Genomic DNA, 24360 nt, shown 5'->3' on the forward strand with positions numbered 1-24360 from the left:
CTCGCAAGATTCAGACTTGTGTTCACGTGGTTTTGTTTTGAAATGTTCCATTCGTCGGGTTATATTAAATATTGGAGACCTTAAGATCGAGGTTTGGCCAGTTTACTGCAAAAGGAAAGCTGCGGTTTGCCGTTATAACGGTTTCACTTTACCCGTCTGGTAGCTCGCGGCTACCGTGTTTGTTTTCATTCATTTAGCCCGGGACCAGGCTCCGCAGTGGGGAAAAAATGGGAAAAAATGGGAAAAAATGGGATCAAATAGAAAAATATCGGCGAGTGGTATCCTGGGGAGGAGGAAAGGGCGGCGGAGGCTCGCCACCCTCCCCCCCCCCCCCCCCCAGAATACCTCTTGGCTCGCTTCGTTTGCCGATTTTTTCTCCTTTTTCCCACAATGCGGAACCTGGTCTTAGGCTACTTCTGGTTTAGCTGAGAAATTGTTTTCAAATTACGTTTCTATGAAAAAGAATTAGATAATTAATAAGCGAAAGAGCTCTAAAAAGTAGTATTTCCTCTCATACGTGGGATTGGAATGTTTTAGGGTGCAAAAATCCTTGCGGTAAAATCACTTACCTCTAGAGCAACGTGGAATAGCCGTACAAACATGAACCTCAAATGACGCTTTTGAAAGAAAGTAAATTTTCTCATCGTTGTAAAATTTCGCATGGTTCAAGGTTCGACCAAAAAATTAGGAAAATTCCCAAGTAAGTATATCGTAGCTGATTTTTAGGAAGGACTATGTCGTTGTCGTTTTTCAGTTTCACCAGTGACAGTTAATTCTGTCTCCTCCATGTAAGGTACGCATCTCGTGAATCTACGGTTTTGAGACTCTTTCAGGAAAACATACCCTTTGCCTCGTCATTAGAGTAGGGCATAATTTGGACACATTTTAAAGTTTCACAGTGTTTTTTTTTTTCGTATGAATCTTTTGTCCCCACCATGGGGTATTTGCAACTTTCCGAAGAAAAACATGACAAATGCCGGGGGGGATGGGCACGCTTGAAATTGATAGAGCCATTGAAGGCAACCTCAGTAACAGATTTCATATCAAATTCTAACGGAGAAAACGGCTACCTCGAAGTCAGTTTACTGTTGTAGATACTTGTAAGGTAATCACCTTCCTATACTGGTTGTGGGACTAGATTAATGATCTTTTTGCTCTCTCTCATCTGATTGTTGTCACGTGATCTCGAGATACTGATTTTTTTTCTATAACTGACACGTCACGCAAGGAATCCGCGATGAGAAAGCAGAGCGTCTGCGCAGAGGGAGGGGGAAATCGAAAATGGCGTCAACCGTCACCACCCTCGCGAAAAAAAACCCCAAACATTATAGACTTTTAGAAAGTCCTTATTTTTCCCTGGTTGGTTCGTCGCTCGTTCAGTCGCTGCGCGACCTCATTGAAGCTCGCTTCGATTGCTTCTAAGAACGTATAAGAGATCGACTTATAGCAAGTCTAAAACACACAAAACAAGACACAAACTTCGCTCTTTAAGTTTTTCTTATTACAGCTTAATCAAAGGGATAAAAATTCGAAAGAACATACAATAATAAAATGTCTTACACCCTATTTGAAAGTACAACTCTGTCTAGGATTTCAACCACGTGGGAATCGCGCTTTCGAACACCTGCGCTCGATGGTTAGAAGGTTTTGGTTTCGCTTAAAACAAGCTTGGCCTTTATCAGATCCCTTGTGTAGGTCTTCATGTTCCAAACGCTTCTCAGATGCAGTAAACTTCATTCACAGTTTACCATGTAAAATCTCTGCTTATCAAGACTTAAGCCCCGACCACACGTATGTGGATATTTTTGAAAACGGAGATGTTCGCCAGTCCGCGCGAAAACGCTGAAACGATAGAAATACAACAGCATCTCTCACAGAACTTGAGTCATGCAAGAAGTACATGATGTTTGACATCAGCTCCGTTTTCGTCCGCCCACACGTAAACGAGAAGCTGGCGTTTTCAAAACTCTCCACTCTGACAAGCGTTTTTGAAACAATGCGTCTTCCGTCACCGTTTTCATCTGATACGCGTGGACGGAGCCTTTCTTTAGGGACGGACCATTAGAAAAGTTATCGGTTTTTTGGTACTCCGCCCGCCCTATAAGTTTTCTCATGGTCCGTCCCTTATTTCCATGGTTGCACTGTCATGAAACATGATAGCAAGCGATAATGAAATTAAATGAAAGCTGATCAGGTTACATTTGTCTTCGGAAGCGAACACATAAATTGAGAAATCATGTAGTATTTACATGGGCGAGTTGCACTTTGCTCCAAGCAAGACAAGCTAAGATTTGTGAGGTAATATAGAGCACTGATAGTCCTTCACTTAGCATCACGACTTCGTCTCCATCCCGTGGTTACAGCTAAAATCAACCCAAAGAAGTGTTGAGTCGATTCCATTTGAAAACCCACACCCCACAACATCTCCAGGTAATGCGTGGTTTTTAGTCCTAGATAAAAATGTTTTTCCTTGGTGGTAGCGAGAGGATCTTTAACACAGACTAATCAGTCTTCGTCTGGTTGGGCTTCGGGAGATTTGTTGTGTCTTTGCATGGACTGTAAGGCTTTCTCCCGGAGCTTCTTTTCCAATGTTTCCGTGTCATCCTCTTCCACACTTCCATCCGACTGCTTAAAGAAAAGAGACGACAACACGGTCACTATCTCACAAAATCAACCTACAATCAGGGACAAAAGTAGTTGACACACTTGTTTGGAACGGGTGCTTTTATCAAACATTTACTTCATTTATTATTTCATTCCTTTTAAACGCCATAAATCCCCTCACCCCCTGAATCAATGTTGTCTGAAGTAAAAGAAAGAGTTGAGGGTCCCTGAAGTAAAAGAAAGAGTTGAGGGTCCAAAATACAACATTGATTTTGGGGGCGAGGGGTGGAGGTAGACAGTGGAAGGGGATAGGTAAGTCCAGTATTCAAAAAGGGGCCATTTTGCGGAAGTGTCTCAACACTTTTGTCCCTCATTGTAGACGCAGAATAAACAAGGCACATTTCATTAACCGAGCTCAGTTCACACAGTTTGGGTCGATCCAAATGAACGAAATTCGCCTGCCACGTTCATTACGATAATTTTGCTAGACGGAAAACTTCAGTTCATTTTCACTTCAACTCCATCGGAAAAGATTTGTAGAACCTGTCCGGGTTAGACGTGGAAATTTAATGCCTTACCAATCGAAATTTACAATTTGATTCATGAAAATTACTGCATGTTCACCCTGGCATTAGTTTTGGTTTGCTATCAGTTCTTAATGAACCCCATCTGCATTTGTCAAGATCGATCAACGCATGGCTTTTAGCGTTTACGACATCGTTCGCGTGGCTTGTCTGTTGTGTGGTTTACCCCGCGAGCAGAGGTTTCGCTCTTGCATGGCTTTTACCGTTTACGAAGTCGTTCGCGTGGCTTGTCTGTCACGTAGTTGATAACGGCGAGGTACGTGATGTAAAGTGATACTACTTTACTTCGTAATCTTTTTTGTTTTCGAATGTTAATAGTAAGAAAAACTTTTTAAAATTCAGTTTCGGATCGATGCAAGGGCAGGAAAACGGAAATCCAGAGTCGTTTATAAAATTACAAAAGAAAATAAAATAAAATAACTGAGGTAAAAAAGGGAAAATTAAAAAGTGTCCTTTTTATCGCTAAGCGCAGTAAAAAGAAAAAGAAGGGGAACGCTTCGTTTTAAATAATTAAAAGCAAGCTATCGTGGGAAGAAAACATCTCACTCTTTAAATTTAAGAAGGGCCTAAGGATGTATTTTTGTGGCCGGTTTTTGAACATGTAAGGCCTGGGTCAAAAGGCGAACTTTACAAGAGACGAACCTGATGGTAATGACCAAGAACAACAGACTTTGCATATTGATAGTTTTCACAGTGACGTCATCAAATGGATTCACCATGCGTGAAACGTTTCGGCAAATAAGTCAGAAACTGTGGGCCACAAAGACGTGAGATTTGGACAAATTGTTTATATATTAGTCTTTTATAACATTCATTTTCTTGGCTTCTTCCACAGGACGGTTTCCAATGTATTTTTTGGGGCCCGTGTTGATTGCGTGACAACGAAAACGAAGAAAATGCCCGTCACATATGAAGCTCGACGTCTGACTTGGCTTGAGCCAAAGGATATTCAATATTTAACTCATTCATATGTTAATTCTAAGGACTTAGCTTAACTTTATAGACATTCGTAAATATAAATCGTATAAATAAATAAATAAGTTAGCGAGTAAATAAATAAATAAATAAATAAAAATACACTAAATGTTTCAAAAGAACATAATTATATTTATTGGTCACTACCATACTCGAAAATATTTCTAAAACCTTGAATTTGTGACATTTGTTCCGCATAGCTGAGTTTCGTTGTTGTCGAGTCATTCTGCAGCTTATTCTTCGATTATTTTGATCATTGGCCACCTCAGGATTGTCACGTGAAAATTAGTTCTAGTAAAAAGCAGTGATAGGGTGTAAACATGGTGTCAATCTTTATACTTTTGACTTTCAGACACTGGTTATGAAAATGGCGCTACTAAATTGCACGAACTTCCTTCCAAAACGTTGTGGACGTCGACATATTTTCTCAACAAGGAAACTGTTATGGATGTTAGTCTTGTTTTACGCGTTATTTGTGGTTCTTCTTATGCATACGTTTGGTCTCCGCATAATAAATGCTGTTGACAAGAAATTCAGCAGTGAAATTAACTACTCATCCGGTCAACCAAGGATAAACTTCACTAAAGTTACACTGAAACCTTACGACTCGCCAATCTCTGAGGACACAAGGCAAATAAATACTGTCACTCGGCAAATAGTGAAAACAACAGATGGGAAGGAGGAAAATGCCACCATAACAACAAAGAAAATTAATTGTCGAAGCTGGTGCCACTTAAAAGAAAAGTCATCGAAGCCTTTCTTTTTAACAGCCGTGCTTCTTGTGCGAATTTACTATAAAGACCTCGCGAAGTTAACCACTCGGGAAATGAAACAATGGCTTTATTATCTTCGGTATGCTGGATTTGAACACGTTTATATTTACGATGCTTACGTGCTTAAGAACGAGTCACAAATACTAGCTTTGAAATCGCTTATTGACGAAGGATTTGTGACTTATGTTGACTGGAGTCACAGAGCATATCCATATTCCATTGCCGGCACACAGCACGCCGCTTATCAGGACTGTATCGAGCGATTTGGGCAGGAAACTATGTGGCAATCAGCGATTGATATCGACGAGTACCCTTTCAGCCCCAAGGATCAACAACCTTTCTTCGTGCAAAGGGCTGTAAAGCAGTTTAGTAAACAGGTGCCTCGAGCATCAGAATTAACCATGCAAAATTTTTTATTTCTAGGAAAACCACTGGACGATAGCAAACACCCTCTTCTTATCGATAGAATATGGCGGAGAACACATGGGCCCGCAAACCCGCTTGTTAAGCCAATATACAAACCTGCTCATGTAAGCAGGGCGATAGTACATCACAACTCACTTAAACAGGGAACGTCGATAAATTTTCCCGTAGATCTCCTACGTTTAAATCACTATTGGGGAGCCAGACTACAAAACTGGGGTGCAGATACGTCCGAAATTATTGCGAAAACACAACCGGATCGCTTAATGCAATCTGTTGTAAAAACCTTATACAATTGTGTAAACGACTGTCTACCAAGCCCGGATTTTGTTTACCTCAAACATTGGAACTAAAAAAACCCTGTTCTTTTTCAAATTTAAGATTTGATAGGACAGGCTAATTCAATTTTTTTTTCTTCTTTAGATTTCATTTCAATGTAAACAAAGTCGCGGAGGCGAAAGTTTACCAAGCGGCAGTTAATAATTTCAAGCTGTTGCCATCTACACAGTCATTTAGTCGTTTCTTTTCGACACACAGTCATTTTACTAACTGGAAAAATTTTTCCCTTTTTAAAACGACAAACATACAAGGCAACTTGGTAGCGTGACTAATAATAAATTTCGAGTAACAAAACACTGAAGATTAGGCTGGATGCTTTGTGAACAGTAACCTGAACCACACATGCTTTCAAATTTTGCATACATTTCAAAGTAGACAGACTGCAAATCATCTTAATTTTCAGCTGTCCGACGAGGGGCTTTTCAAGATTCGATTATTATTCGTCACTTTATTTTGTAGGCGCTACACGAGACGGGCACATGTTGAGAGGGCACATTTACAAGCATACGTATACTCAAATAGAATTCAAGTCTGCATGCAATCTAGGCGGCCCTGGCGACGAACACGTAAGAGGAGCTTTGTCAATCGACTTTTTCCGCAATCCACTCTAGTGAGCACGCAATGAAGGTTGACAGGTCGTTTCACCTGCGAGTCGTATCGCTAACGTCCCGCTCGCTAACGTTTTACGTCGTTCCGCTGAGAAGCGAACCGAGCGCTGCGCATGTATATGCTTCGTTCTCTCAGCCATGATACAAAAGAGTGCGATACGCATGTATATACCTTAGTCTGCTATACAGCCGTTTTTAGAGTCGTCACGCAACGCTCCTCTCCACTGGGGTTGCGTGACGACACTAAAAACGGCTGTGTAGCAGACTAGTATACAGCTATTTCGAGAAAGGTTGTCGGAAAAAAATGTGCACGCGACAATCCCGAAAGGTAATATGGGATATGGTCAATACGCTGTTGCTAACAAAGTAGCTGTCGAATCTTCGATTGTTGCTTAATTCCTTTAGCATTCGCAAACATACGTCTATGGCTCTCGTGCCATTCCTTCAAATTTCTTTGAAGAACAGTGAACTCAAAACCATCCACAATACCTTTCGGGATTGTCGCGTGCACTTTTTCCGACAACCTTTCTCGAAATAGCTGTATACCTACACTGAAAATTAAAAACATCTGATTTAGCCCCAAAGTGTCAATTCAGCCCTGCAGGACAAAGTCTGTTCAGCCCTTCATGGAGCCATTTGAGCACAATTTAGGCCAGAAAAGCTCAAACAAAAGGCTATTATAGCCCACGCTTGGGCCCATTTCAGCCCTTGGGACCCAATCAGCCCTAGCTAATTGGACTGTATTGGCCTTGTTTTTTTTTTCACTCAAACAGGGTTCATACAAAAAATTCCAACCATTTTTCAAGGACTTTTCAAGGGCTTTTCAAGGACCACATTAGATTTTCAAGGACCACCTTCTAGGAATATAATTTCACGGATTTTACAAAAATGCACATTTCCAGTCTATTCTTATAAGGCTCTAAGGCTTGAACTGTTTGCTTCACCAACTTCTCTACATTTTTCAGTTCACTTCTCTTAAATTGATAGTTCATTATTGCATAAAACATTGAGCACTTTGTGTAAATAACCTTTAAATGCTCTGAGTTATGATTCATATTCTGTCTTGGACAACAAAAAATCATCAAAAACACTTGCCAGGCCACTACATTCAAAGTTGAAAAAAATTCAAGGACTTGCACCGAAATTTAGGACTTTTCAAGGAAAAATGGAATTTAAGGACTTTTCAAGGACTTCCCCTAAAATATTCACGGACTTTTTCAAGACTGTGCCAACCCTGTCAAAAACAGGACTGTATTTTACTCACCGAAACGGCCCCATTTTTAGGGCTAAAACAGATCTTTCTGATTTACAGTGGTTCTTGCACTTATAAGGCGAAAGCAGTTGGGGAACTGACCCAACAAGTACGCGAAATGACTTAGAAGTTGGCGAACACAATCCGGGAAGTTAGCGAAACGACTCACAGGAGAAACGACCGTTAACCCAAAGAAGCGGGGTCGGGGACAGTTTCATACAAATTACTTCACTTCAGGCCTTGAGTTGGTGCCTTTATTTACGGGAATGCAGAAAAGGTCTCTTGGTCAAGGGCAGACGTCCAATCTTTTCATGAAACGAAACAAATTGCCATTTAGGTCAAAGTCGAACATAACTTTATAGCGTCGATGAACTAAATTCAAAAGAAAACAATATGATACGAAACAGTTTTCAAACAGTCCAATGACGATACAAATTTTTAATTTATCTTTTGACTTCGTCTCATAAGAAGATCGACGTTTGCCCCCGAGACGATCTTTACACGTTCTACCCGTCTGAAGCGGACAGGTAGAACGTGTTTGTGAATTCAAACTCATTCAGACGAACTTAACTGAGACAAAAGTTGGACTTATCATGAAGTTAACTCACTCAGTTTGGTTCGTCGCATGAAAAGTTCGACGTTTGGCCTTGCCCTTCGATGAATAAAAAGAATTCGCTGAACCGTAAAGAAAAGTTAAACGGGCAATAAAAACCTGCAACTTGTTTTGCATAATTGCTGCAAAACGAGCTGAATAGCGGAGTTGAGCGTTTTACCGGCCACGAATCAAACATGTCTTGCAACAAATCGGCTTCTTGCACGTGCAAGTTGTTGTAGAAAGTTAAAAGTGACGCGACTCCCGCGTAATTTTATCCAATCAGTAGTCAGTATTCACGCCACTTGCAAGAACCTGATTGGCTGCAAGACAGATCTGAACTTGGGATTGGTAGAACGTAGCCTGCGAACAGCAGACGCATTTCCGGTCGTGAGAAGCGACGACCGGAAATGCGTCTGCTGTTCACAGGCTAGGTGGAAAGCAGAGCATTGGTATTGACCACTCCAGAAAATACCATAACATACCATAATGCTCTTTGTTTGTCGCCCCAAAGTTTTGCATAAGCATTGTCTTCAGATTCTCTTGGGGCCATTTTAACTGCCAAGAGTGATGACAATGCTTATGCAAAATTTTGGGGCGACAAACAAAGAGCATTATGGTATGTTATGGTATTTTCTGGAGTGGTCAATTCAACTCTTTTCGAAGAAAATGTTGCAAAACAAGTAGCAACTTTTGGTGCCCACAAGAGCTTGAAGAACATAAAAACTTCACTTACCACCGGCGACTTGTCTTTGTCTTTGTGTTTCTTGTGTTTTGAACGCTTGTGTTTGTGTTTTGAGCCACTATGTTTCTTGTGTTTCTTATGCTTTTTCTTCTTCTCTCCTTTAGCTTCCTTCTCTTCTGATTTTTCAGGCTCCTCTCCCGAGCTTTCCTGCCAAAAGTAACAACAAAATTACTATACTGTACACTGGCGACTGCCCCACATTATAAGCCCCCCCCCCCCTTTCCTACTTGAAAACAAAAAAATACATCCGATCATAAGCCCCACAGGATATGAGCCTCCCTTGGTTATTGTTCCAAACGTATTGAAATGCATTCGATTTATTCAGAAGTTTTGAACTAAAACCAGTAAATGCAAAACTGGCAGTAAACCTAAACCGTTCTAAATCTCTTATTTCACTGGTCCCCTTTAATCTACACCTATATTGTTTTCACGGATAGAGGCATTGTTATGTGACAATCCCTATTGTTTACCCAGCTAATAAAAAACAATCTTTCAAATAGGTGCGGGATCGCCCAAAACTGGACGGCAGAGCGAGAGGTCACGGGTTCGACCCCCTGTAGCGGTTCTGTCTCCGGAAGGAGACGCAACTAAAGTATCCTCAATTATAACTTTCGTGCTAAACACATGGACACTTTGCAGTGCGAGTTCTGTAACCGGGGCCACCAAGACAAAGTTGACCAATCAGATTACGGGAAAATAACACTGCATTCCGAGAACGCTGGTTGTGGGCCAATCAGCAGCTCGTATTAAAAAACAATAATTTAATTGAAGCGCAAATTTTAAATATTGATGGCAAACGCTTCCAATAAACTGAAATGCAGGATGTCTTTTAGCATGTGCAACGCTCTCAGATTGCAGAGGTCACGAAAACAAGTCACGTGAAAATACAACGTGCGCGTATTTTCACGATCTCTGTACATTAGTAGAGACCTTAAGATTTGAGGACCAGGACAACTGCGAGTAGTTTTAAAGTTTTTTCGCTTATTCTCAAAATATACACTCCCCGAAAAGCTTTATTTTACTTTTTTTCACTGTAAAAGTTAGCACTGTTATCTTTAGTGAAGGAGGCTACTCCCTCTCCCGATCGCAAAATGATAAAACTTCTAACATTTAATAACTTGTTTCCGCCACATCGACATTCTCCCTAAAACTCGTAGCAGAATGACGACGGCTACCACGTTTTCCCGCCAAAATGATACTGGTTCACGTGCGAGTGCTACCTGGTACCGAGAGAATCTCGTACTCGTCGTAGAATCTAAAGGTCTCTACTTCGTAGGAACCAGCTGGAACAGGCTTTAATCATTACCTTTGCAGGAGGTGATTTACTAGGGGACTTCTTAGGCACCTCCTCTTCTTCTTTCACGGAAGGACTTTTGCGGGCCTTCCTGACAGGGGGCTCTGGAGAATGATCTCCGTCTGAGGCCCTCTCGGTCGCTGCCTTTCGCTTGACCCGCTCGCGTGGTGGAGATGCCGAAGGGCTTTTCTTGGCCGATCGAGCCTGTTGACGAGGTTCGGGTGAAACAGACGGCTTAGGAGATTGCTTAGCAGCGTGAGACTTTGATTTTTCTTGCTGTTCCGGGGAAGAAGAACGGGAACGTCTTGAGCCACGTGCGCGGGCAGCCTTGGACGGTGGGGGTGAAGCTGAGGCAGATCGTTTAGTACGTGACTTGGTTTTACGAGCAGGAGAATCTGACCTAGCTGGCGCTGATTTTCGACTTTTAGGCCTGAGAAAGCAACAAGATTATGTCACATGTGAACCATAATAAATGACCCATGAGTTCAACTACAGCTCAGTGATTATAGCACCCGGGGATACTCCGTTAGAAAAACAGCACGGATGCCCGTCGGAAAATCCCAAAACAACTCTAGGGGGTACCAAAAATTGGGTCAATTTTGGTTTCTGGGGAAACTGACCACCTACCCATCCCCTACGCCAACATTTTGCCCTAAGTGAGAAGTAAGTGATAATGTTCGCTTAGTCGAGGGGTAGGTGGGCAGTTTCCAAGAAACCTTAATTGATCCCAAAAATTAATTAAGTACCACGTGACTCCTATCCTCTCCTACGCAGCCGTCACGCAAGGCATAAGAGACCTTTAGATTCGAGGACGAGAACGACTTCGAGTACGAGATTTGATTAAAAAAGTTTTTTCGCGTATTGTCACCCCGGAATTCTTCATTGTACTTCCCCCCCAGAAAAGTTAGCACTGTTATCTTTACTGGACAAGGTTAAACCCTTTCTTGATCACAAAATAATAAAACTTCTAACATTTGATAACTTGTTTACGCTACTACGAGATTCTCGCTAAAACCCGTAGTAGAAAGACGACGGCTATCACATTTTCCTGTCAAAAATGACGCTGCTTCGCACGTGCACACTACTTAATATTGAGGAAATTTCGTCCTCGAAGTCGTACTCGTCTTTGAATCTTATGGTCTCTAATGAAAAGCTGCTTAGGACTATTCATTTTTCGGCTCGACTCCCTAACAGGCCCCTAAAAGGTACCGGAAAAGCACTTGAGGGCGTTCATTAAGATAAAAGCAACCAAAGAGGTACCAAGATTAGCATTATATCGTTATGGCGGGTGATACGTTTTCGCTAGCTTAGTTAAAACTGACGTAATGACTACTATAGAGCTCAACCTTTTGAAATATGCTTATGTTGATGAAGTTTAGATGGTTCACTCAACGACCGTGCTTTTCAGCTTGAGTTACTAAGCATGTCTCACCTTTCAGGTGACACGGAGGCTGATTTATGTTCCACGCGTTTGCGTCCCCGTGTTTGTCGCTCAGGAGACGCTGACCGTGACCGTCTCTTTGCCGCTTTCTTCCCTTCGGAAGATTCTCGAGCCTCGCGTGGTTTCTTTTTCTCGGGTTCGGGTTCAGGAGATGCGGATGAAGAAGATGATCGTCTAGTTTGTCGCGCCTTTGATTTGTCTGCAGCCTGTGGCTTCTGCTGGGGCTCTGGTGAGGCAGATGATGATCGTGATCGTGACCGTTCAGACCGCTTCCTTCTCCGAGAGTCCTTTTCCGGCTCGGGTGAACGGCGACGCTCTTTCTGTCCTCTGTCAGCAGAACGCGACGGTGGGGACGATTCCGACCGACGTGGAGACGAGCTCGATCGACGCCGTCTTCGAGGAGGTGGAGGGGGTGGGGGTGACATTCGTTCCTTTCGTCTCTCCCTGCTGCGTGGAGGGGAGGGGTCCAGGCGTCGGCGCCTTTCTCTGGGGGAAGGAGAAGGGGAGTAATCAGACCTTCTCCTTCGACGGGGTGGTGAGACAGAACGTTTTTCCTGAGGACGTCTTCGCGGAGGTGATGCTGAGCGAGAATTTTCTCTTCGCTTTCTTCGTGCAGCGGGTGAACGCGAGTCTTGCATCCTCTTTCTTCTGGGAGAGGGGGGAGATTCTCGTCGTTTTCTCATCGGGGAGGGTGAGGAATCTTTGCGTTTCCTTCTCCTGTCCCGTGGAGACTCACTTCGCTCCCGCTCCTTCCTGCGATCCTTTGAAGAATTTGCTTTTTTCTTTCCTTCCGGCGACCACTCCTCTTCAGACGAGGACGGCGACGGTGAATGTTTGCGGTAGCGACGACTCGTTGTTTTCTTGGATTTGGGTAAAGGCGGTGACTCTTCCTTTTCCTCTTTCTCTTTCTTCTCCTCTTTCTCTTCTTTAACAGGCGGGGGGGCGGGTGAAGGTGATGGTGATGACGATGAAGGTGAAGGTTGTTTGACTGGTGATTGCTGTTGTTCTTTTTTCTTGTAAGTTGACCTGTGGTGTGTTGGCGGTGGAACAGGAGACTCCGCAGACGCCTTACCCTTCTCCGGACTCGCTGATTTCTCCTTTTCTTTTTCCTCTTCTTTTTCTTGTTCTTTCTCTTTCTCAACTTCTTTTTCCTTCTTGTCTTTCCCTTTCTCTTTTTTCTCCTTTCGCGATGTTTCGGCAGCAGGAGATCCTGAACGTGAGCGTGAGGAACGTGAGCTGAAACTCACAGAACGTGATCGTGAACGTGAAGAGGCTGAATTGGAACGTGAACGCCGTCGAGGAGATGAGGAACGACGTGACCTACGACGTGGAGAACGAGAGCGAGATCTGCAAACACAGTATATCAGTTTCAGTTAATAGCATTACGCACTGTCCGTGGTTTGAGGATTTCCACGGGTATTAATTCAATAACAACAAAGGAAAGCCACAGTTTCACATAAGGCACTTACTGTGTCAAGGAGCAAAAATGTTGATAGGCACCGCTCCCACCAGCAACATTACATTATTGCTGTTATTTTTCAAAACAACTGATCTATTTTACGTTGTTCTTAAGCTATTGCTGTCATTATTAAACAAAACTATAAGTTCGACGGTTGATTCAAACCTCGAACTTAATTTGACGGAATCAATTCATTTTCACAATGCACAATGGTCTACAATGCTTACAAGTAAAAATATATCAGAGTAATGTATGCATTAGGTCAAATGTCAGTTGGGTTTTGAACGTCAGAATTCGCGTGTTTTTGAAAAGCGCAGTAAAAGGGTAGAGCAAATAGAGTATCAGTAAAGCTCTGCTCACAAAGGAGAAAATAAACAATTCATCTGTGTGAATAGAGCTTAACTATTATGCATTTGTTGGAGAGATAAAAGACTTAGTAACACCATCTCGTATTTTTTTGGAACAACTCAATGATATTTGATATAATTTTGCTAATACCTAAAAAATGCGTGCTACGAATCATTAGATTTTAACTACTTTACCTGCGTCGCGGAGGTGATCTTCGTCTGGGTGGAACCCATCTTGGTGATGGTGACCTGCGTCGCCTGTACGGAGACCATCGTTGCGTTCTGCTGTAAGAAGAAACGCGTCGGGGCGAACGAGATCGAGAGCGTCTTCTTCGCTCACGACTGCGCGACCTCGATTTGGAGTGAGACCGAGATCGTGATCGGGAAGCAGAGGACTTAGAACTACTGCGCCTGCGTCCTTTCTTGTCACGTGATCGCTTTCTTTCCCTTCCACCAGATCGTGACCTTGATCTTGAGCGGGAGCTGGAACGATCCCTTCTAAAATTCAACAACGGAGATAATAACCGTTAGCATATTTTCAAGTAAGTAGCAAATACTTCAAACCAAAACGTTAGGCAGAAGCAGAAAATAATTATTGAAACTTACTTGGCATCTTTTTCCTTAGCATTTTCTGCAACAAAAAATACATTTGAGCTTTATAGACACTTAAGGGTAGAAATAAACATTAAATATTCAGCTGGCACCGACATTCCTTGGTTTATGCACAGCCAGCTTTCATTAATGGTTTGAAAAGTCGATTTTCTATCTTTTCCCAGCTTAAAAATACATTGTTTGTAAGAAAAATTCTAAATTACCTTAAAAATAAGACCAAAATAGAAAGCGGAGTAAACAATACGACACTGGCAGAACAAAGTGCATTTTGCCGTTTTCAAGCTCTAAAATATTACTGAACATAATACCAATTTCTAAAAAAAGGGTAAAGGATTATTCGAGCCTCAGTGCTGGTGCCTACAAGGTTTATCCCTGGAGAAGAGTGAAGATTCCTGTGACATTATGCTTGCTCATCATCAGTTAACCCCCAGTACATTATAAAATTATGTTACCAGTGCTAGGAGGGGTAGTGTGAAGCAAAGAAAGTGACAAAAGGTTCCAAAAATGCCCATCATGCCATGTTAAAGGTTGAATAAACCATCCAACATGCAGAACGTTGTTGCACGAAAATAGAGATAGTAAGCTCCTTTCCGTTCAACAAGTACAAATACAACTTGTTCAACAAAGAGAGCTATGACAGTTGTTGTTAAAAAAAAGTTGAACTGTGGGTAAGAGGGCTTGGAAACAATGCGAGCACGCCAAGTTCTCGAATCAGCTCCTCCATATTTTAATTTACGAATCAAAGAACTTGCAATTTTGGAGATCTGATTGACTACAGAGGATGTTTTTTGTGCAATTCGTTTGTTCAGCAGAACTAATAACTCTGAACAAACCACATACAAGTGTAAAAAAAAAGGGAAACCATGTCTAAATGTTCACAGATAAAGGCCCAAATTAATTCAGCAAGTCTATGAAGGAGTGATTTGTCATAAACAAGTTGTTTCGAGGGCATTTCTTAGGTAGAAAATGACTCCTTCCGTTTCAAACAGACATAAATTCATGCTCCCTTGCTTGAAAACAACTACATTTTATTAAAACGTACCTTTCTTCGCTTTTTCCGTTTCTTCAATCTCCTTTTCCTGACGAAGAAAAAAAAGGTTATTTTTAACATATGTCTAAGTCAGTATATTGTAATTAATCTGTTGGAGTGCAATAGGAGTTCTCGCACAGCAGACAGACCAACTGATCAAACAAAGTTGTTGAAGAACGTGGACAGTGCATTCAAAAGCAGTGGCCCTATCTTAGACCCACTCCTTGCAGTTAAGCAAGTTGTTACAACTTTAAATACAATTCCACAACAAACACAAATGACCAGAGCGAATTGCTAGCCTTTTTATTTTCCTTTTTTAAAAAAATAACGCCTAGAATTCTGTGAATATTCAACTGTACAAAGCAACCATTTATTGTAACAAGCAAGAGTTATTACTTGAGTTCCCCATTCTAAATCAACACTTAAACATAAAATCCAGCCGTAAGCAGCTGTCAAAGTTCTACCCTACATGGTACTCATATAATTAATTTTACAGAAACTTCTGTGTTTCTGTTGTTAAGGTATCCAAACTATGACAAGAAAGAGCTTTCTTGCTTGAGTATGCAGCACTCATTGCAGAGATGAAACATGACATTGGAACACAAAATGAAATTTCTTAGAATAGAGATATTGGTGCTCCATAAAATTAAAAAAGTATCAGCAATTAAAAAATTCAGTTTAGCAAGTTCAATTGCCAAACAAATGGGTTTGGTTCATGAGCAACAGAAGAAGAAGCTTTTTTAATGTTGCCCAGCACCCAAAAGATGAGTAATAGCAACAGAAGCTATGTATTGATCGTCAGAGATGGTAGACATTAGACCACACCACCGGGGTCTACATCCCCCAACCTTTTGGAACAGTGGTGTGGGTTCTTTTATGTCCCACAAAAACCAGAGAAGTGTAAGTGCTGTGAGATGCGACCTATGGTTTTTCATCCTTATCTGGGAAGACTAAAAACTCTAATCGTTTGCAGAAGCAATTACAAAGGCAACACTTTCTTTTCACTTTTAAAGACCCTGAGTGCTGGTCTGGCCAGGGTTTGAACCCGCAACTGCCCACTCAGTAGACCGGCACTCTCCCAACTGAGCTAACCAGGAGGTGGTTAAAGTAGGTACCATGGTAACTAACTGAAAGGCACATATGAACCTGGTACCTCATCACCGACTGCTTCTAACAAGTTTCTCTGTTGTTCAATGACTAGCGGCACCAGTACCCTATATATACACACAGGTAGAGAAAGACAATGTGGAGGAAAGTTTTTTGTCTTGTCTAAGGAAACAATGCAACAACAAGATTTAAACACCAGTTGTCAGATCTTAAGTTCAGGGTATTAACCGCTCAGCCACCATGCTACCAACAGCTGTCTACAGCCTGCTGGATTTGAGAAACTCAAATGTCTCAGATTGTTCCATGGATAAATAGCTACAAAATGAGCTATAGTTAAGGGGTATATACCCATTATACGTTTAATCGTCTAAGGTTCTGCTCTTGAAATTTTAAATGCCGTCACCTCAAACACATTACTCCCTTTAAGATATTATCTAAACACAAAAGACAAACACCTTAAACCCTTAAGTGGTGTATTACACTTTAAGAGTAGGTTGTTTTTGTCAATTCTGTTTTGACTGTCTCTGAAAGTTCAGTAGGGAAAGGATTAGCAGAAACAAGCAGCATCCAAGGTGCAGATACATGTAACAGAATGATAAAGAAAAATAATAAAGAAAAAAGGCTGATGCAAAGCGCAGAGGGAGGAAGCTGTTATTTGCATACACCAATAAACAAGATTAAAAACCTGCAATAGAAAACAACATCCTGAGTTGACAAGCTTAGCTTCATGGATTCAAAGAGTTCAATCAAGGGAAGATAAAAGTACTGTATACCTTGAGAAGCTTCTTATGAGGGACAGGGTTGCCTTCATCTGCATCAGTTTTGAGAAGTTCTTTGACCAAACGGGAGATCGATTTTGCCAGCTTCTCATCTCCTTCTTCCACTAGATGCAAGTGATCCGTGAAGTAAAGCGATTCATCCAGCTTCCCGCCCTTTCGAGTCCATCCTGTACCGGGTGCCAGAAAATAAACATACTCATCACGTAGCTCTTCAGAATAGCTAATATACTCAAACAGCTCGTCGTTGAGCTCATCAATGTTATCCCGCCTTATGGTAGGATATAAGTCCCTGGGAAGAATTCCACAGACAACGATGCTGACATTTGGCTTTTTCTTGCGAATATAATCAACTATAGCCAATATTCCCTGAGCTATTTCCCCTGTGTTATTCTTGTCCAAATTGTTTGTACCACATAGGACAACAACTACTTTAGGATCGCACTCCATCTCTCCATTCTGAAGTCGCCACAAAACATGCTGTGTTCTGTCGCCACCAATGCCAAGGTTGAGTGACTTAAGAGGCTGAAAATACTTCTTCCAAATTCTGGGATAACGACTAAGACCCTTGATAATGGAATCTCCAGTTAAGACGACATCTATGTCTGGCGTTTTTGTAAGTGCAACATTCTGTTTATGTTCAGCATCCCAACCTGGCTTGTCCCTTTCAGCTGGTCGTGCAGCGGAGGATAGCAGTCGCGATCGCCATTTTGGTTGAAGAAACTTGCTTCTAGTTTTCTCATCAGCATCTTTCTCCTTTTTTACTCTCATCAGTGATGGGGAATCAGACTTTTCATCTTTATCCTCAGCATTTCTGCGCGATTCTTTCTTTCTCTTTGATTGCTTCTCATCCTCATCATCACTGTCATCACTGTCTGAGTGATCAGAGTTTCGCCGTGACTTCTTGTAGTCTCTTTTAGGACTGTCCTGAGGTGTCTAGAATAAACACATGTTAATAAAAATTAACTTTAACAAACTAATATTACAATAATTACAGGTGGAATAAAATCATCGAGCTGAGTGTATTCCTGAGTACAGTCGAACCTCTTGGTGCGGACGCCTCTCTATTACAGACAGTTTTTAATGTCCCAACAAAATTTTATACAGTTTCTTTAAAAAAAACCCTCTATAATACAAACTCTCTCTAACACAGACATTGGACACTAAATCTCGGTCCCAGAGAGTAAATTCATCTAAACTTAACCTCTTCACTTCGGACACTGCAGTGATCAGGTGAATCCAGAACCCCAATCACGTGAATCTGCACAGGGTGAATCCCGTCTAGTCTGGCTGGCGAGCTATGCAAGGTGATAATTATAAAGCCCAGTCACTGTATACCAAACATCGATTTGCAAAAGGTGTACAGAGGAACATAACTGACTGTTGAAGGCTTCAATAACTACAGATAGCATAAAGATCTTTTCTATAACATTTTGTACTCTGATAGTTGCTGTTTACTGTACTTGCAAAATGGTGAAAGACTCTTTTAGTATTGTGCTTTACGTTACCACTTTTTACATGCAGCATTGCGTTGTAGCTCATTTCCTTTTAAACAGTAATTTGTCTGTAGCTGAGATGTCCGATGTTGTATGCTACTGAAAGATGGTGTCTTTGTACTGTGAATTAATAACTTTAAATGCAGTTGAAAGACGAGTGTGAGCCTGGTTTAAGCTACTGAAAACTTAAAACTGTAACTGGAGTCATCATAGTGACCTCTATTAAACAAACACCTCTCTAATACAGAAACTTCTCTCTGTCCCTTTGGTGTTCATTTTAGAGAGGTTCGACTGTATGTCGTCAGTCCATTGTTTGTCCAAAATATTGGTAAGGTGCCAGTAACTGCTTCACTTCAGAAGCACAAGCTTTCAACAGCAAGTCATCTGAGTGTATAACATACCCAGCAATGAGGTCAGGAATCACATTGGTGAACACCATTTACACCATCTGATCACATCACAGTGTGCAAAGAAAGTTGCGTCCATAGCAACAGGACTGGTGGATTTTGCTATGGGGTTAGCGAATTCTGCCCTTAACTTGCCGGACGGGAAAGTGAATTCCTTAACGAAATTCACCTTAAAGAAGGATGGTAATCAATCCTGCTGTTCCAGAATTTTATTTTGGGGGTAACTTAAATGACTCTCGGGCTAGGACATGCTAGCTAGAGCTTGCCCAAATGGAAAGCTGTAAAACTGACTTTCTTTGCACCCTGCATCAACATATAATATCACAAATACAAGTTCAACCATACTAACATTATCAACAAGAGTGAGATTTTTACCAACAATCTATACTTAATGAAATTCCTTATGATTTAATTGTATAATTATCTAAACAATGCGGAGCAGACAATCAAACAAAATTCTGACTATTAAACTACCACCATTCACAGACGTAACAAAAACATGCACTGGGTATGCTTACCTTAACGATTTTAATATTTCATTTCTCTATCCCAGAGTAAGATAGAAGCCTTGTTTACTTGGAATGTTAGGTAAAAAAAATCTGCCTTCTGTAAGAAGAGTACCTTCTAGCCTTCCAGACTACATCTTCTTATTATCATGATGCCTACTATTCTTGCATTTTTACATGTCACAAACTTGTTCTTGGTGAGTAAGAAATATGGCCCTACTGATGTAGGACATTCGTCAATGATGTCAAATACATTTTTAATACACAGTCCAAATGAAGTGCATGTCTGAGATTTGACTCTACTACACTGAAAGCATGTTAATAAATCCAACCAGACTTTTCGAACTCTAACCATCTGTTACTGGTGAGTGCAGTGGAATATTCACTTTATTTACAGGTATGCTGGGTAGATGCAATAAGTAGGCAGGGGAATTAAACTGTTCGAAGGTCCTTTGCCTTTTATGGTCCCTTAGTTTTGGTTAAAATTAGCCTGGGTCACGCTTATGGTAGCCAAGAAAATCCCTTGCCAACGGCCCCCGAGTCCCCTGCCCTGTAAAAGGGTGACTGGAACCTTGTATGTGCTCATTACACAAAAGGAGTATTTGCTATTTGATTAGAATTCATTTTAAGCCTTATTCTAGGCCTCCAATAAACATATATCAGGGTTCTTAACAGGGCGCAGGAAAAAAAATTATGATTGATTTGGGGGGCAATAAATTGCATGGGAAAAGCAAGAATTGTGCGTGTTTGCTCTACATTCATCAAAAACAAAATAGGTTTAAGGAATACGTAACAAGTCTCAGTATAATGTTAAGCCCACTCTTGAAAATGATGCAATTACTGGTGTTCTTCACCATGGCAATAAAATAAATGTTTTTAAAAATATTTGTTTCACACATCAATTAATCATCAATTACTTCATAACCTATCATGTTTGTATCAATGTGAAGTTTTTTTCACTGGGAATTACACTTGATAGACATGAACACTTTGATTTACAAAGCTTGTTGTTTCTTTGTTTAAGTTGAATTGTGGAACCTAAACAATGTATCTAACATTCAATAGTTTTTGGTGCTAGACTTTCAGCCTTTGCATCCCCAGAAAACAAAAATGCTTTAGGAAACCATCTGACAAAGCATTGCAAACAATTTACAAAATATATGTCGTTTATTGAATCTACATAACCAACTGATACCCAGGATCAAACAGAGCTACAAAGAAAGCCTTGTAGTTCAATGCTTTTTACCACTGTTTGTGGAAGTTGTTCATTTTTGGAAATGAATGGCATGAAAAGAGTTTGAAAGGTACCAAACATCTTGTTGTTATGAACTGTAAAACTAAGCACCTTACTCAGTATTGTGTGAATTGTGTTAATTTTTGAGAGATTGAGAGGATTTGGTCAAATTGTGCAGTCCCACACCCATACAGTCTGTCAAAAATCTGTACTTTTTCTTTCCCAGATAGATAAATATAGGCTGGTACTATTCCCACACATTCTAAACTAAAACAGCTGAAACCAAATACTACTCACTTCTTTTCCTGCGAGAGATCGTGCCACTTCCTTGGCTTTCCTTATTTCTTCATTGATGTCATCTGTGGGCCCACCTGACCCATTGTCATTGGCCACATTATCATCAGCAGCAGTACTGTCTGGCTCTGTTTGCTGTTGATCTCCTTGATACCTTTGTAAGCTTGCTTGAAGTCGTTCCTGTTCCAGCTTAGGAATTATACAACAGGAAAATGTAACTGTTAGTACATTTGTTCAATTTAGAGCTAAATTCTCACTTATAGCTTTTTAAATTCTTTTACACCAAAATGATTGCAGGCGACAAGAGGAGCCCACAATCCTAATCTTTAGGTTGTTATTATGCATGTGTTGCATGTATGTAACCAGCATTTGTTTGGACTTCCACTAAGAATGTATGAAATGCACAGAATGCACCTTGATCATGCGCATTTGCACCTTCTGTCACTAATAATATGATCACACATGTTTTGACAATCAGTCACGTTAAACTTTACACAAAGCACAGTGCTGGACTAAAAGCATTTTGACCTTCAATCATTGTTGCCTGCACTCTGTAACCTTTGGTTATTACTAGTCATATTTGTGGTAAAATTTGTTGGCTACGATTGAGGATGCTAACTTCTTTATTGCTTTGAACAGCATAAAGAAAAAATCATAGCAACCAATTGAAAGGGCTTATGTCATAAGGATATTACTGTTTTAGGTCAATATTCTGTGTTGAAGTTGTTAGTGATGTTTCTCCTTTGTGGAGGAGATTTTTGATCACCTGCTAGGCAACTAAAAAGATCATGCTTCACCGATGGGACATATTATGGTATTCATTATTTGACTGGCCAGAATCGGGGTTTGTCGGCGCTAAAAAATATTTGGCTGGTCATCATGACCGGCGACCTGCTTTCTGTTATTTTCAGCCCTAGAGCACTAACCATGATAATTTTTTTGATGTCACCTGGTGGGGAAACCTGTGGTGACATCACAAAGCATTGACTGCTTTCTCATGCTAATAAATCAGTTACACGTATTTATTTTTCAATTTCGCACCAACCTTTCTCTGCTTGATCTCTTCTTTCTTTTTCTCCAGTAGAGATGATGGTATGCCTCCAATGTTCTCCTGAGCACTTAGAAGAAGGGTCCATAACTCTTTCATAAATTCTCGTGCATTCTTAGCTTGCAGAAAACCAGTTATATTGATTTGCATAAACTTGGGATCAGGACTCTGAAATGAAAAATTGTTTTAAAAGAATAACGTTTGATTGTAATTTGTTTTCTCGCAAAGCCCTTGGGAATTCTTAAGAACTTGTTTAAAGGTGGCTGTGGGTTCGAGATTGAATAGGAATTGGAAGTTTTGGTTTTTGAGGAGAGTGGAAAACCAGAGAACCCACAGAAAGGAGTGAACAAACAACAAACTAAACCAACAAATGGTGTTGCCGGGATTTGATCCTGGGCCAAATTGGTGGAAGGAGAATGCTTTCATGACTGTGCCACCCTTCTCCCAAAAATAATGTAAAGAGAGTTAAAATATTTGAACTGACACTAATCCTTGTGTAAATAAGGCAAGTTAACCTGTGGTGAAGACCAGCACAGGACAACAAACACAAGGCTTTCACACACTTTAATTAAGAGGTGGGGGCACTGACAGAGGATTCACCTATGATTAGAATAAACTTAAAACGGCAAAACATGATAATTTTTCTTTTGGTCTGTACTGGCTACAGCTTGTTCTTACCTTTTCAGATTCCAGCATGTTTAAAACATACTGCATAACGACATCATCCTCAAATCCAAGAATTTCTATGAGTTTCTTTGTTATCCATGGTTTTACAACATCCAAGTTAACCTTCTCCATGTCCACCTAATGCAAAAAAGGACAGATTAGACTGCTGTTTATCAACATTTGTTTTACACCACTTGTACAAAACTGTCTTAAGGTAAAACAAATTCAACTACAAGTCTGTAGTATCTACATTATTTTATCTTAATAATGTAGTTTGCAGTCTGCTCAATTCTGAAACATAGATTGTGTGAGCCATACACTGTGATATCTCTTGCCCTTATTTATATGTTCAATTAAAACTGATGTGTAAGCAAGGAAAGCATTTTCTCTCTTTCCCTTTTGCTTGCCAACTTTCACGCAATAACTTGTTTGGAAATGCTTGCAAATTATGCAGGCTATCTAACTTTTAAAGTTAAATATTTTTCTGCCTTGTTTTTCTAAAACCCATCATGACTAAAAAGCTATGATAGCACTTCTGTTACAGTCCTTACAATATGACCCTGTTTTCTGTACATGATATCAGACACCAAGCTTTCAACAAGCTGAACCTAATACATTGAATTTTAAACTCCATTAAAAGTTCAGTGTCTTAATCCATGCCATTAGGATGGAACAGCTGACCTGTTCTTCCTGCCTAGCCCGGCCAAGAGTTTCGACATTGGAGCAAGTTTGGAATGGCTTTGATGAAGACTCCCAACTTTCAGGTGCCTAACCCTAACGCATCAAATCAAATCAATTTTATTTAAGCTCGATAGAGTGAGGAGTGGTTGCCCAATCTCCTGAGCCAGGGGCTCATGTATTAAACGCTCGAGCATTCCGGATCGAATTGGAATTTAGAAATGTTGGTTTTTGTGGAGAGGGGAAAACCGGAGTACCCGGAGAAAAACCTCTCGGAGCATAAACCATTACAACATGTATTGCAAGCAGTTTGACCGAAATGAGCATTTTTCTCCTTTTAAAGTTAATTCGGCTGGAATTAAAATCGGCGTCTGAATTAATTCAGCGGTCAAAATAATTTGGGTCGGTCTTAATTAGAATTAGGTTAGGTTCATGAAAAGTTCGGTGTCTAAACCGGGCCTGAACTGCAACGAATTCGAAGAACTGTGAGAGAAAAATTTCCATCTCCAGAAGTCATGCCGCGAAAATCAAAACTTACACGTGGAATATACGAAAACAACGTATTATTGCAATGTCTTAACCAAATACACTGCCTTGAAGAGATCAGTGAAAGTTTCAGTCAATACGATGCCAGACTTTTCAGACTGAAGAAAGTATTATAGTCTGTAATTTGATTCAATTAACTTTCACAAGGGCACATGTCTCATGTTGTTGCTATGTCTGACTTATAACCTGGCAAATTAAATTCAACACAAGTATGAAAAAACTTGTAGGTTACGCCAGAACAAAAACAAGGTTATAACGCGGAAATCAAAGGAATAGATGAATCATGAGCCAACCTTTTTGTTCAGGACTTCATCAAAACGCATAGATTTCAACAGCTTCTTTTGCTTATCAAGGAACCGGTTGTCTTGTTCCGCACTTGTGCCCTGTGGAGAAAGTTTTTAAGTTGTCAGAAGAAGAAACCTGACTTTAGGAAAAGAGAAGATAAATCTAAAACGCGCAGCAAAATTTTCTTACCCTAAAAAACCCAGCGTCCGCCATCTTGAAAGCCGCTTGGTCTGGTCACA

At 40.7% G+C, this 24360-nt stretch overlaps 2 protein-coding genes across 4 annotated transcripts; one reads left to right on the forward strand and one right to left on the reverse strand.

Moving 5' to 3' along the window:
- Positions 1–1479: 1479 nt before the first annotated feature.
- Positions 1480–24347, reverse strand: LOC140921509 (uncharacterized). Of its 3 annotated transcripts, none has more exons than XM_073371521.1 (13): positions 24311–24347; positions 24130–24219; positions 22625–22750; positions 21944–22114; positions 20902–21087; positions 16959–17897; positions 15091–15127; positions 14043–14067; positions 13632–13934; positions 11622–12977; positions 10202–10619; positions 8887–9042; positions 1480–2628 (listed from the first exon to the last, which is right to left on the reverse strand). In XM_073371521.1, the coding sequence occupies exons 1-13, from the start codon at positions 24332–24334 to the stop codon at positions 2506–2508; spliced, it is 3954 nt and encodes a 1317-aa protein (XP_073227622.1). In that variant the 5' UTR covers positions 24335–24347; the 3' UTR covers positions 1480–2505. The 3 variants fall into 3 exon arrangements, with proteins under 3 accessions (XP_073227622.1, XP_073227629.1, XP_073227615.1); XM_073371528.1 differs by having other exon boundaries at positions 1480–2625; positions 8887–9045; XM_073371514.1 differs by having other exon boundaries at positions 8887–9045.
- Positions 4481–6005, forward strand: LOC140921800 (uncharacterized). The gene has a single exon (XM_073371803.1). It carries the CDS (start codon positions 4525–4527, stop codon positions 5710–5712), a length of 1188 nt encoding a protein of 395 aa, XP_073227904.1. The 5' UTR covers positions 4481–4524; the 3' UTR covers positions 5713–6005.
- Positions 24348–24360: the final 13 nt, after the last annotated feature.

The sequence above is a fragment of the Porites lutea genome, chromosome 1 (genome assembly GCF_958299795.1).
Source record: "Porites lutea chromosome 1, jaPorLute2.1, whole genome shotgun sequence".
NCBI classification, from domain to species: domain Eukaryota; kingdom Metazoa; phylum Cnidaria; class Anthozoa; order Scleractinia; family Poritidae; genus Porites; species Porites lutea.

What these genes read in the sequence shown, in the direction of transcription:
- LOC140921509 (XM_073371514.1), bottom strand. Translation starts at nt 24,334, where the DNA reads ATGGCGGACGCTGGGTTTTTTAGG. An exon ending in ATGAAGTCCTGAACAAAAAG is followed by an intron (nt 22,751 to 24,129) that starts GTTGGCTCATGA and finishes TTTTTGCATTAG; the next exon opens with GTGGACATGGAGAAGGTTAA. An exon ending in GCTAAGGAAAAAGATGCCAA is followed by an intron (nt 13,935 to 14,042) that starts GTAAGTTTCAAT and finishes GTTGAATTTTAG; the next exon opens with AAGGGATCGTTCCAGCTCCC.
- LOC140921800 (XM_073371803.1), top strand. Translation starts at nt 4,525, where the DNA reads ATGAAAATGGCGCTACTAAATTGCACGAACTTCCTTCCAAAACGTTGT.